We start from the raw sequence: 14,998 nt of genomic DNA, 5'->3' as shown, positions 1-14,998 counted from the left end.
GCGAGAAAAACGGTATAGAATATGTGTGGGTACAGTAAATGAGTAAGAAGAAAATTACAGCTGAACACAAACATCACATAAATGTAAGAATAGCCCTGGTCCCAAAAGGTCAGAAAATGGAAAAGTGCTGTGGTCCTTAAACTTTGATAGTTGACTGTACAAATCCTAGTCTAAGCAATATCTAAAGGATCCCATTTTACCAATATACAGTGCCTTCATTACCATCTAACAAAATGAATAATATATATATGCTTTTAGAGCTGCTTGACATAAACAGATTGAACATTTCTCATACCAACTGTTTCTGTGCTTTGGGATAGTCTTCCTTGGTAGTTTCTGTCTTCCCTTCCTCTTGCCCTTCTTTGTTCTTTGATGTGAATAATTTTTCTGTTTTCTCACTCATTGTCAGTACTAGAAACAGAAAAAAACATATTAACAAATGTTTTCCTCTGATTAAACCCTAATGCTTGCAAATCTTTTTATTGATTTAGTATTGTCCTTATAAAGACTAGGGGGTAGATTTATTAAGTAGCGGATGCTGCTTTCCTCACGCAATGTTTCCGGCTCACCGCTGCTCCTTAACTCGTCCGCCAATTATCGATCTGGTTGATTGACACCCCCTACTAGCAACCGATTGTCCGCGAATATGCAGGGGCTGACATTACACAAGCATTTCACCAGAAATGCTTGTGAAATGATAAATGCCGACAGCATATGCTGTCACATTCAGAGATGCCGGGCGGACATGATTCGCTACAGCAAATCATGTCCGCCCGTCATTTGATAAATCGGCCCCTAGGCCTTGATGTGACAATGTGACAATTATACAAACATAATGCTCTGGCATCTTACTGTCCTGAAGGTAGTTTACAGAATTCCTGCCCACAAAGGCTTTGTGTTACCTGCTACATAGTGTGTAATTTGTAGATTATAATTGATCGTGTGAAGAGTTTTACATAAGGGTTGTTGGCAGTATTTCTAAAATACTCACATGCGCACACATACACAATCATTTCATGTGGACTTAAGACAGGGTTATATTCAGCAGAAGGTGTAGTAGCATGCAGATGCTTTGTGGCTGGTGTTATCAAGATAATCTTGGATCTGTAAGATTAAGCTGTTGCTTAAAAAGACATTAAACACTAAATAAGTGCTAGTAGAATAATGCATTCAAAGAAAAGATTAGTCTGAGAATAACATGTAGATGTATTTTTTTTAAAAGTTTTTCATTAAAGGGACAGTCAAGTCCAAAAAAAACTTTCATGATTTAAATAGGGCATGCAATTTTAAACAACTTCCCAATTTACTTTTATCACCAATTTTGCTTTGTTCTCTTGGTATTCTTAGTTGAAAGCTAAACCTAGGAGGTTCATATGCTGATTTCTTAGACCTTGAAGACTGCCTCTAATCTGAATACATTTTGACCACTAGAGGGCATTAGTTCACATGTTTCATATAGATAACATTGAGCTCATGCACGTAAAGTAACCTAGGAGTGAGCACTGATTGTCTAAACTGCATGTCTTTTAAAAGAACTGAAATAAGGGGGCAGTCAGCAGAGACTTAGATACAAGATAATTACAGAGGTAAAACGTGTATTATTATAACTACTGTGTTGGATATGCAAAACTGGGGAATGGGTAATAAAGGGATTATCTTTCTTTTTAAACAACAAAAATTCTGGTGTTGACTGTCCCTTTAACTGTTTGAATATTGAAAAAATAAGTGTAATGTTTTAGTGTCTATAAAACAATGTAAGCTGCTATTTTGTAACTAAGGTCACCTTCTCTGCTGTGGCCAATTTGGTACAGTTATAAATAGGTCACTAGAGTGTGCAGCCAATGACTGTGTGGAGTGTAACAGTGTTCTACACACACTTCTATTTCTAACAGATACTGAAAAGCTATCAATTTCAGAATTGAATTAAAGGAAAAGGGGACAAAATAAATAATGAAAGTATATTGTAGAGTATTTATATATATATATATATATATATATATATATATATATATATATATATATATATAAAATGTATATATTATATATATATATATATATATATATAAAAAACAAAACAAGCAGATTAGTGGTGTTGTTTGGCCACTTAAAAAGTCATCCGTATTCCTAGTACCAAAAGGAGATTCAAAGCAAGGTGGACAAAATGTATATAAATGCATTTAGCATAAATCCATAGATATTCTTTGAATGACAGGAGAGAACCACATGTTCACAAACATAGTGATTTTGTACCATGAGAAAAAGGCACTTCAACTAATGCAGCATGTGTTGATAAAAGAATATACCTAGTTCCCAACCGGGGGCTATAATCAACACTATGCTGAAAATTAACGTGTGTCCCAAAACATGTCAAATAGATAAAGGATTAATCTAAGAGCTGTCAGCTCGTTATTCACCAGTACCTGGATAGGAGACCAAAGCGCGTAGCTGAAATCCGTGGGCATATAACCTAAAAACAGTGTCAGCGTAAGAGACGGATTCCCCTTGACTAAAGATCTCTGACTTTTTGCTGATGGCATACCACGCGACTCAACGGCATCCAATTAGAGGAAAGACCGGCTCCTGTGCTCTGGACGTCAGAGATTGCTGTCTCCAAACGTGCTGTGTGTGTCGTTGGCTGAAAACAGACTGCACGTCATGTGTGCTGGTGTCCTCCAATCAGGAGCAGAGCTTGAACTGGTAGACAATCCAATTAATGTCTATGGCTAATTATGAAACATTTCAATGATGAATAATCCCAAACAGGCATAAGCTTTGTTTTGCGGAGTGGATGCCCCTCCATCCCCAAATTGAATAATAAAATAAAAAAAGTTCCAAACGAAGCTTGTATAAACAAGAATTTCTTCCACTTTATTCCAGTTTAAAAAAGACACAGGAAAACATGTAGGATAGGTTAATGGCAGAACAAAGTCGTATTGACCGTAATCATAGACTAACACCTGTTGTGAAGAGCACTTATTTAAACAGGATACTCTACTTGCTGATTGGCTAAAAACAAAGATACCAAAAACAAGCCTATATGCAAAAATACATGATCATCTTTAAAAGAATATTTACCAAGATAAATAGATAAGGAAAGTTTGGACTTATATTCTAGTTATAAATGAATTAGTACTTATTTAATATTATAACTAGTACACAAATCAATTGATTCATGTTAGTAGTGTTCAATATTCTGAGCATACTATACTGATTGAAAAGAACAGAAATAGTGAATAAGAACATAGTACAATACTGATAAACATAGTACGAAACATCGCTCTAGCAAATAGTTAGCTATAGAAAGCAGCATATACTCTATTTGTTAATAGCATATACATAGATATGTGCATGCTTACATATATATATATTTTTTTTTATTTTTTTTTATTGAGGTAACATTAAACATTGATGCAGTTACATTGTATGGACATGTTATATCACATCTTGTTTATAGACAATATTACATATTATAACTGTTAATGATGACATGACCAAAAGTGGTTACTTTAACCTCCTCTTTTTTTTTTTTTTTTTGAATACAGAAAGAAAGAGAAAAGAAATATAGAAAGAAAAGGTTTATGGCTATTCGCTAAAGCGCAGAACCTATTCAAATAGCTCGTTCACGTTTACATCCAAGATATGTGTCCCATGTCGTACATCATTTATTGTACTTGCTATATATGTACTCTTCCCAAATAAAAAGTATCTCATGAAAGAAGTCTTGTTTCATTATTTTCATATAATGGTACTCCTCCAGCTGTAGAGTTTTATGTATAGTATCTACCCATAGAGCTATAGAGGGGATTTGTTCTTGCTTCCAATGTTGTGCAATTAGTACTTTGGCACTATTAGAAATGATTTGAAATAAAGCTAGGCGTGTTGCAGGTAATTGTTTGGGAGGTTTATTTAAAAGCCACAGTAAAGGATCTAATGGGATGTTTGATCCCAGTATCTTTTCTGTATGGGTTACTACATCTCTCCAAAAGAGGGTGATTTTGCTGCAACTCCACCAAATATGTCCCATGTTCCCAACCTCTTTTTTGCATCGCCAGCATAAGTCAGATCTTTGTGGGCTCTAGAGAGTGATATAAAAACGTCCAATCTACGCGATCGAACGCTTTTTCTGCGTCCGTGGAGATCAAAACCATTTGAGTGTTGGTATTTAATGCGTGTTGTATTAGGTGCAAGGTGCGGATCGTGTTGTCTTTTGCTTCTCTGTTCATAATAAAGCCTACTTGGTCCCCATGTATAAGATGAGGTAAAGGCGGGCATATTCTGTTAGCCAAGATTTTAGCAAATATTTTCGAATCTGTATTTAGAAGGGAGATTGGTCTGTAGTTCATAACTTGATCAGGAGGTTTCCCTGGTTTGGGAAGTAAGACTATTGTGGCCTCCAATGATTGTTTTAAAAAGGGGTTATTTTTATCTATTCCATTATAAAGGTTACATAAGTGGGGAGTCAATAGGGAGTGATATTTTTTATAATAGAGATTAGTAAAGCCATCCGGACCAGGAGCTTTACCGTTAGGTAAATGATTAAGAACATTGGTAATTTCCTCCGTTTGGATTGGTCGATCTAAGTATTCTTGTTGCTCTTTTGATAAAGAAGGGATCCCAATGCCATCCAACTATTTTGCTATTTTATGTTTAAGAGATTTATCATGTGTAGATGCTATGGGGTCAGATTCATTAAGATTATACAGTCCTTCAAAGTAGTCCCGAAACGCTTTTGCTATAGCTGTTGTACCTAAACAAGGGGAGCCTTTTGTGTTTTTAATGGACATGACAAAGGTCTTGTTAGTTTGTCTACGTAATTTTCTCTCCAAAAACCTACCACTCTTATTATCACTATCGAAATAAATTTGTTTAAGTTGAAGGGCTTTACGTTTATAAATATGCAACAATTGTGCATTCATATCTTGTCTTTTAGATTGTAACTCATCGAGAATGAGATTATCCTCAGGAGTTTGTTTATGTCGGGATTCCAGAATAGTTATTTGATTTAATGTTTCTTCTAATCTAGCTCTTTTTTGTTTATTCAGCATGCTTTGGAGGCTAATACATTCACCCCGCATTACCCTTTTATGAGCTTCCCAGGATATTCTATTGTCCATGAATGGGGAGATATTAATTTCAAAGTATTCCTTAATAGATTTCCCCAGCTTCTCAGTTATCAGAGAATCATCTAGTAGTGATGGATCAAATTTCCAAATGAAGTGTTTATTTGGGATGTCGGGCCATTTTAAGTCACAACTCACGTAAGAGTGGTCTGACCACGTACAGGGTAGAATTTTACTCTGTCTGACAAATGAAAAACTAGTGACATCCATAAGTATGTAGTCTATCCTGGAAAACAGTTTATGTGGGGCTGAGTAGAAAGTGTAGTCTCTTATTAAAGGGTTGAGAGTCCTCCACACATCATATACCGCTAAGTCTCGTAAGCATTGTTTAATTGTATTTATCCTTTTTAAGGGGATAGAGGTTGACTGAGTGGAGCAGTCTATGGATGGGTCAAGTGGTACGTTGAAGTCACCTCCTATTATTAAAGAACCTTTCATAATATCGAGGAGTGTATTAGATATGTTTTTGAAATATCGATGCTGGTTAAAGTTTGGGGCATATATACATGTCAATGTCACAATCTTTCCATATAATGTGCCTATCACTGCTAAAAATCTACCTTCTTTGTCTTTGTGGGTTGCAATCTCCTGAAAGGGGACATTATGTTTTATCAGTATCCCCACGCCATTGGTTTTAGATAGGTTGGACGAGTAAAAACTTTGACCAAACTTAAATTTAAATGTTTGAGGTTCCCTACCCCTTTTGAAGTGTGTTTCTTGTAACATCACAATGTCACTTTTTGTCTGTTTAAAGTCGTGAAGGGCAGAATTTCTCTTCAGAGGGGAATTAAGGCCTTTACAGTTAATAGATATTACCTTAATCTGGTTACTTTGTTTGTTTGTCATGTTGGGATATGGGTAAGTGGAAATGTGTTATTTTGTAAGCAAAGAGTAGTATGTCGTGGGCGAGTGTGATCATTTATGCAGGCAATTGCGCTCTCCCAAACAGCCATTATCAGAAGTAGAGAGAAAAGAAAGTAAAACGTAATCAGAGAAGAGAGGAAAATGAGCATAGGTAAATAGAGTGGAAAAGGGGTGGTGTACCGGAGACTTCCATTTAAGAGGTAATAAGAGGATTGAGGATATATTTCAAGTAAATATTATTATAAGCCTCCTAACTATTAGATACCTTAGAGATGGGAAAAGCAATTACATTTAAACAACATTTCACTCAGCAAAGGGTCAACCTAGATTTTGCTTTTCAAACAATCAAAGTATATAACTTCTCTAACAGTAAATAACTTTCACAAGATATAGACATTGCAACACAGCCGAGATAGGCTAGAAGAAACCAGGCTATCCTCACATGAGTTATTTAAGTGGTAACAGTATTGTCTCTAGTCTTTTCCATAGCCTCCTATAACCACTTGTGTTTTGACTGTCTAGACCGTCACCATAGACAACATAAAGTTTAGTTGAAATAAACCTGCAAAAAAGATATTTAACATTCCTAAAAATAAATAACAAACACAGCAAAAATAAGCTTAAAGGATACTTGCTGCCCTTTCAGGGAGCTATCAAGTGAGTTCTATTCCATCTCCATACTCTCCAGAGTTTCAGGTGCCGGTTTCAGAGTTCAAATCTGGTTGTGTTATCTTCTGTTTGAAGTTTTTCTTCCGCCGATGAACTGTAGCCCACTCTGGGCGCCTTTCTTTCAAACGAGAAGATCCGCCCTGTGTCTCCATTGAGTTGTTTTGGTCTGTGGGGATAGGGAATGTCAGATTGAGACCTTTAGAAAAAGAGTCCAAATCGTTCAGACTTCTATATATCCACGTTTTGCCATCCAGGAACACAATTAGACCAAATGGGTATCCCCAACGATATCTTATGTTGTTTTTCTGTAGCACAGATGTGATAAATTTAGAGTCTTTTCTTTTCTGTAATGTGAGGGGGCTCAAATCCAAATATGCTTGTAGTTCATGGTCCTGATATTTGTAGTTGGGATTGTCCCTGAAATGTTGCCAAATAGTGTCTTTATCTTTGAAATTTAGGAATTTCAGAATGACGTCACGAGGTGGTGCTTGACTTGGGGGTTTCGCTCTTAGAGCTCGGTGAGCCCTCTCTAGTGGAATCATTATTGCAGGTTCTGGTGATCCTGAAAGAGAATGGAACAGAAGTTGCAGATAGTCTTCTAAATCATCTGATTCTATCGTTTCAGGGATCCCTCTAATTCTCAGATTATTCCTGCGGCCTCTATTGTCCAGATCTTCAATTTTGTCATTCAAATCCTGTATCAAGGAAGAATGTTGGTCTTGGTGTTCAGATATATCTTTGATATCTTTCATTGTTTCATCTTGCATAGTTTCTAGAGCTTCGACTCTGTAACCTATGTCTGTTATATCCTTTCATAGTTCAGAGATCTCCGTTTTGATCAGGTCTTTCAGAGAGTCTATATCTGTTTTAGATGGGAGTTCACACATTTTAGATAGGATTTGTGATAACTGATCCTGCTGTATTTCCGCCATAGAGTTTTCTGGTACTGTTGTTTTGACAGGTTGTTTTGTATTTGAGGGCTGCTGCCCCGGACTCTCCCTTTCTTGGGACTGGAAAAAAGTTGAGACTGATACAGGAGTAGTATTATGAGGTTTAAGAGACTTTTCAGGCTTTGTTTGTCTTCTTGATGTCATTCTTGTGTTTATAAGAGATTGAAACAGTTAGAAATTGTAATTCCCTTTTTGAGGCACTAGATGGGGCTCTTGCTATGATAATGAAGCCTTACAAGCAGAAGCTAGGCTGCACAGTAGAAATAACAATATTATGTGTTCATAAAATGATGCTGTTTTTATTTTGTCTCCTTTTTATTATTGCATTAAAGTTCCCCTCAGGTTTTTCAGATGTGACAGTGTCATTTATTTCAGAGTAAAAATGTGCAAGGTGATGTTTACATTATCTTCTGTAATTTTATTCCACTTTTTAATTAGCAACATTAAGCAGATCTATAATAACTTTGAGACTGTTAAAAGATAGTTGTCCCCACAATACAGTTGCTTAATTTAAGCATTCACTTCATGTTTTAGTCAGTGTAGGGGATTGGTGAGGTAAAGCTTTATTGTAGCTTATTATCCCCTGAGGCTGCACTGCACTAGATATATCATGAGCAGCTGCGCAGTGCCTGATGTGGGCTACAATTGTATTTAATATGGGCTAGCTCTATTCTGACTATATATGTCTGGGGTCAGATCATATATTTAAAAGGCATGGGTGTGAGGTGCATTTAACTTTTATTTGTCTGCACCTGATGCTGGGCGTAGATGCGGCGTTCCGGCTTCCTCATGGAGCAGGCTATTCAAGATGGCGGCGGCTGATCTGTTTGTGCAGCTTGCGCACCAGACTCCTCCTGAAATATAGCGATCAGAGACCTTGTAGATGGCTTGATGGTAACCGCTGCAGTCCTTGAGCTTTCCCCCACCGGCTGAAGGCTTTTATGGGATCCTCTGCTACAATTTATGTTGAGTTTGGAGCTCCGGTCTCACGGAGCTAACTCACAGAGCGGCCATGTCCCGGCGTGGCCAAACTCCGCCCCCAAAGGTATTCACATTCTTATGATGGATGTCAATAAAATGTTTTGAAAGTGCGGAGCAAGCTCGTTCACTAGAGATATATGACAAATGCTCTCTAATGCGTTTACCAACTTCTCTTGTGGTTCTGCCTGTATACTGTTATTGACATTTGGTGCACTCAATTATATACATTACAAAGTACTCCTACAATTTATGCACCCTTTAGTTGGAAACTCCTCTCCTGAAACCAGGGACTTGAATGTGGTTGATACATTTAAATGGTCGCATGATATGCATGCCCTCCTACCACATTTATATGACCCATTAAATTGCAACCAAGATATATAGCAGTGTTCTTCTCGGTTCTTAGCATGCTTGGAGCAAGAATGTTACCAAGTGTAACATTTCTTTTGGGAAAAAACATGCAACCTTTTTCTATAGTCTTTCTCAAACTCTTATTTCCCATCAATATCGGCAAATTTCTCTTAACCACTTGACAGACTTGGTCATATTGAATAGAATATGAGGTAATAAACTTTGTTTTTTGTTGATTAGGGGACTCTCCTTGCTTCTTAGGCACATAGAGAAACCTTGTTAAAGGGAAACTATCTGTGTCCTTAACAACCATTATGGGATAGCCTCTCTTAATCATCCTATATTTTAAATCTCTGCTCTCTGCCTGAAAAGTTCCTTCCATAGTGCAATTCCGCTTGGCTCGCAAGAACTGGCTCTTTGCTATGCCCTTAAAAACATGTTTCGGATGGCAACTACGGGCATGTAAGAGACTATTGCCTGAAATGGGGTTTTCTGTAGAGAGCAGAGATTATTTTACCTCATTTCACATCTCCTGAGAGTGAGATGTCCAAAAAATTAATCTTGTTTTTTGCCATTCAAAAGTAAACTGTAATCCCATGTTATTACAATTAAGTGTGGCAACAAAATTACTGGCAGACTGTGGGTTGGAAGACCATATCATCAGCAGATCATCTATAAATCTCACATATATTTAAATGTGACCAGAAGAAGTAGCACTACCTCCATAGACGTGGGACCGCTCCCACCAACCCATGAACAGGTTGGCATAGGAGGGGGCAAATTTAGCCCCCATAGCAGTCCCACGTCTCTGGAGGTAGTAGCGTCCCTGGAACATAAAAAAACAACAAAAATGTAACAATTCTGACAATCAGAACCTTCGACTCCTCTAAAAAATCTGTAAATAAATCCATAAAATATCCTGTAGCAGTCAAACTATGGGTATGTGGAATAGAGGAGTACAGCGAAACCACATCCACTGTTAACCAGCTGTACTCCACTTTCCACACCACAGTTTCCATTAGCTGCAAAGCATGTGAGGTATCCCTAATATAGCTGGGAAGTAATTGGACTAGGGGTTGTAAATATTTGATTGGACTAGGGGTTGTAAATAATTGTCAACCCACTTAGATAGTGGTTCTAATAGTGATCCAATATCTGCTAATATGGGCCTCTCTTTTACGTCAGACAAACTCTTGTGCACCTTTGGGAGGTGGTGGATCATTGACCAGAAATTGGTTAGCCATATTCTGGTCCATCAGTCCACCCTCCACCACCTCATCCAGTAGGTGAGACAATTCTCTGGTGAAAATCTCTGTGGGGTTCCTAGGCAAAACCAAATAAGTATCAAGTATCAACATCTCCAAGCTGCCTCAAGGCCTCATTAATATAGTCAACCTTATTCATCACTACTATGCTTCCACCTTTATCAGATTGTCTAATCACGATCCCTTCATTCTTTTGGCGATTCATTAAAGCCTCTCTTTCCTTTAAAGTTTGGGGGGACTCGAATCTATTGTCTTAGAGAGGTCTGTAAGATCCTCAACTACCCTTTTGTGAAATACCTCCAGGGAGTTCCCCCTGGCCTGAATTGGATAGAAGTTGGATTTAGCTTGTAACCTAGATTTAGTATTTGGAACCCAGGGAGGATCATGATCCCTATTTTCACTCTGAAATTCCTCTAAGGTAAATATGGTACAGACATCCTCAACATTTTAAGGACTAATAGCTTCTGCCCCCATATTGGGAATTTCTGCTTCTTCATTCTTATTAGGTGGGACATTATCTGAAAAAAACTTTCTAAGAGTCAAATCCCTTATTTGTTTATTTACATTGAGTATAGTTTGAAAAAGGTCAAATCTCCTGGAAGGGACAAATCCCAAACCAAGATTTAAGAGTCTGGACTCCATATCTGTCAGGTTATGTGTTGAAATGTTTATAACCATATTTATTGGTACTTCTTTGTTTTTGCATTTTCCCCCCTCATTGTGTATCTCGGTTGCTCTGCATTCCCTTTGTTGTCCTGCCCTCCGGTTACCTGACCCCCTCCCTGGAATTGTTTGGGGGTCCTGTGAAAAACCTGAGTATTGGCATTATATTTCTGCGTCTGATTGTGTGACTGTTTAGCAATTGGATCTGTGGTATCTTTATTATCGTTATAAGTATTAGGTCCATTGGTTTTGGGTCTATATATATATATATATATATATATATATACAATGTTCATTTAAGATAGCCACATAGTGTTTATATATGTAAATAGTTACAAGATAGATGCAGCTCCATTGATTATAATGGAGCTAAACTCTCAACTAGCAGTTGTGACAAGAGCAAGTACCAAAATGAATTTGGCAATTATGGCAAATTGTTCTGCAATATATTATTAGTGAATACTTTTTATTGAATTTAGACCAATGTGCATTTATTTATGAATAAAACATTTCACTATTTCTAGTTTTAGTAAAAAAAAATATGTTAAACAATTTATTTAATTATGGCTTTGTTAATCAACAGAGCATACATTTTTTAACATATTTTTTGCTAAAACCCGTCAAGAGTTTCAGTGAAACATATTTCTCACTTTTTTGGACTACAGACATTTGTGTAAACCTATGCAGGGGTGGTGAGGCGAACCGCTACTATTGTTGCCTGCGATCAGTTACCGGTATAGAGTTTGTGACTGAGCTTCAAGCGACATCTTAACCGATCATACGCCCTGTTTTTATGTCTTTTTGTATTTTAATAAATTGTTTTAATTTACCCCGAAGTTCCAGAGTATCTTTGGGAGCCGAGGGGCTTTATACCTACCAGCCTGAATTTCTGTGCTAGATTTTAGCTCTCCTAAGTGTAAGTACCTGTCCCCCTGTGATTATATATTGCAATATGTACAGACTTCACTTTTTTAGGATTTCTCTCTTTTTTTGGAAGGTCCTTTGATACAACTACTATCAAGTGCTGACATCTTACTTTCCAATATTTTGCTCCTGTATGGACTATAAATTTGAATGTATCACATATCCTTTAATTTTGGGGTGATTTTTGTTTTTGGTATTTATGTATTTTTAAGTGTTCCCCTTTATATTTATTTAATCATTGTGTATGGTCATAGACTATCTTAGTTATTTTCTTTTGATTTTAATTATGCTTCTACATTTAGAGCTCTGGTATATACTTCCTCTCAGTCCCTGCATGTAAAAATTGTCAACATTTTCATAACTGCTTTCTATTAAACACTGTAAAAAATGTCTTAAACGGACACTGAATCCAATTTTTTTTCTTTCGTGATTCAGATAGAGCATTCAATTTTAAGCAACTTATTTACTCATATTATCAAATTGTCTTTATTTTCTTGGTTTCTTTATTTGAAATGCAAGAATGTAAGTTTAGATGCCGGCCCATTTTTGGTGAACAACCTGGGTTGTTCTTGCTGATTGGTGGATAAATTCATCCACCAATAAAAAAAGTGCTGTGAAGAGTTCTGAATTAAAAAAAAGCTTAGATGCCTTCTTTTTCAAATAAAGATAGCAAGAAAATGAAGAAAAACTGATAATAGGAGTAAATTAGAAAGTTGCTTAAAATTGCATGCTCTATCTGAATCACAAAAGAAAAAAAATTGGGTTCAGTGTCCCTTTAAGCCAATCACATATTCTGAGGACACATACATAAGTATCTCTTTGTTTTTGTTTATCAAGCTACAAATATCAGTGTGAGTGCTGGTATAAAATGCATGTGTAATATTTATATATACCAGTAGATGTCAGCCTTGCTCTGTGTAAAGCATACTAAAAAACTAGTTGAGAAAAGGTTTCCCATTGATGTTCCTGTTATTAACGGCCTAGATTTGGAGTTTGGCGGTAGCCGTGAAAACCAGCGTTAGAGGCTCCTAACGCTGGTTTTAGGCTACCGCCGGTATTTGGAGTCATTAAAAAAAGGGTCTAACGCTCACTTTTCAGCCGCGACTTTTCCATACCGCAGATCCCCTTACGTCATTTGCGTATCCTATCTTTTCAATGGGATCTTTCTAACTCCGGTATTTAGAGTCGTGTCTGAAGTGAGCGTTAGAAATCTAACGACAAAACTCCAGCCGCAGAAAAAAGTCAGTAGTTAAGAGCTTTCTGGGCTAACGCCGGTTCATAAAGCTCTTAACTACTGTACTCTAAAGTACACTAACACCCATAAACTACCTATGTACCCCTAAACCGAGGCCCCCCCACATCACCGCCACTCGATAAAAATTTTTTAACCCCTAATCTGCCGACCGCCACCTACGTTATCCTTATGTACCCCTAATCTGCTGCCCCTAACACCGCCGACCCCTATATTATATTTATTAACTCCTAACCTGCCCCCCACGTCGCAGCCAGCTACCTACAATAATTAACCCCTAATCTGCCGACCGCAAAGAGCCGCCATCTACATTATAGCTATGTACCCCTAATCTACTGCCCCTAACACCGCCGACCCCTATATTATATTTATTAACCCCTAATCTGCCCCCCCTCAACGTCGCCTCCACCTGCCTACACTTATTAACCCCTAATCTGCCGAGCGGACCTGAGCGCTACTATAATAAAGTTATTAACCCCTAATCCGCCTCACTAACCCTATAATAAATAGTATTAACCCCTAATCTGCCCTCCCTAACATCGCCGACACCTAACTTCAATTATTAACCCCTAATCTGCCGACTGGAGCTCACCGCTATTCTAATAAATGTATTAACCCCTAAAGCTAAGTCTAACCTTAACACTAACACCCCCCTAACTTAAATATAATTTTAATCTAACGAAATAAATTAACTCTTATTAAATAAATTATTCCTATTTAAAGATAAATACTTACCTGTAAAATAAATCCTAATATAGCTACAATATAAATTATAATTATATTATAGCTATTTTAGGATTAATATTTATTTTACAGGTAACTTTGTAATTATTTTAACCAGGTACAATAGGTATTAAATAGTTAAGAACTATTTAATAGCTAAAATAGTTAAAATAATTACAAAATTACCTGTAAAATAAATCCTAACCTAAGTTACAATTAAACCTAACACTACACTATCAATAAATTAATTAAATAAAATACCTATAATTATCTACAATTAAACCTAACACTACACTACCAATAAATAAATTAAATACAATTCCTACAAATAAATACAATGAAATAAACTAACTAAAGTACAAAAAATAAAAAAGAATATAAAAAAATATTTACAAACATTAGAAATATATTACAACAATTGCCCCAAAGAATTCAGCTCTTTTGCCTGTAAAAAAAAACATACAATACCCCCCCCAACATTACAACCCACCACCCACATACCCCTAATCTAACCCAAACCCCCCTTAAATAAACCTAACACTAAGCCCCTGAAGATCTCCCTACCTTGAGTCGTCTTCACCCAGCCGAGCCAAATTCTTCATCCAAGCGGGGCAGAAGAGGTCTTCCATCCGATTGAAGTCTTCATCCAAGAGGCATCTTCTATCGTCATCCATCCGGAGTGGAGCGGCAGCATCCTGAAGACCTCCGACGCGGAATATCCATCCTGGCCGACGACTGAACGACGAATGACGGTTCCTTTAAATGACGTCATCCAAGATGGCGTCCCTCGAATTCCGGTTGACTGATAGGATTCTATAAGCCAATCGGAATTAAGGTAGGAATATTCTGATTGGCTGATGGAATCAGCCAATCAGAATCAAGTTCAATCCGATTGGCTGATCCAATCAGCCAATCAGATTGAGCTTGCATTCTATTGGCTGTTCCGATCAGCCAATAGAATGCGAGCTCAATCTGATTGGCTGATTCAATCAGCCAATCAGATTTTTCCTACCTTAATTCCGATTGGCTGATAAAATCCTATCAGCCAATCGGAATTCGAGGGACGCCATCTTGGATGACGTCATTTAAAGGAACCGTCATTCGTCGTTCAGTCGTCGGCCAGGATGGATGTTCCGCGTTGGAGGTCTTCAGGATGCTGCCGCTCCACTCCGGATGGATGACGATAGAAGATGCCTCTTGGATGAAGACTTCAATCGGATGGAAGACCTCTTCTGC

General features: G+C 37.3%; 1 protein-coding gene across 2 annotated transcripts in view; it reads right to left on the bottom strand.

Moving 5' to 3' along the window:
* ARL14EPL (ADP ribosylation factor like GTPase 14 effector protein like) overlaps nucleotides 1-1,908 on the bottom strand; it is a 27,424-nt gene extending 25,516 nt beyond the window's left edge. Inside the window, exon 1 of one of the 2 annotated variants that reach the window (XM_053700484.1) lies at nucleotides 296-1,908. In XM_053700484.1, coding sequence (XP_053556459.1) covers nucleotides 296-403 — 108 coding nt within the window. In that variant the 5' untranslated portion in view covers nucleotides 404-1,908. The remainder of the gene's footprint in view (nucleotides 1-295) is intronic. The other variant, XM_053700483.1, reaches the window with a different exon arrangement.
* Nucleotides 1,909-14,998: the final 13,090 nt, after the last annotated feature.

Source organism: Bombina bombina, chromosome 2 (genome assembly GCF_027579735.1).
Source record: "Bombina bombina isolate aBomBom1 chromosome 2, aBomBom1.pri, whole genome shotgun sequence".
Lineage (NCBI taxonomy): Eukaryota > Metazoa > Chordata > Amphibia > Anura > Bombinatoridae > Bombina > Bombina bombina.
Note: the sequence above shows the minus strand (reverse complement) of the source record. Positions and strands in the feature narration are given on the sequence as shown.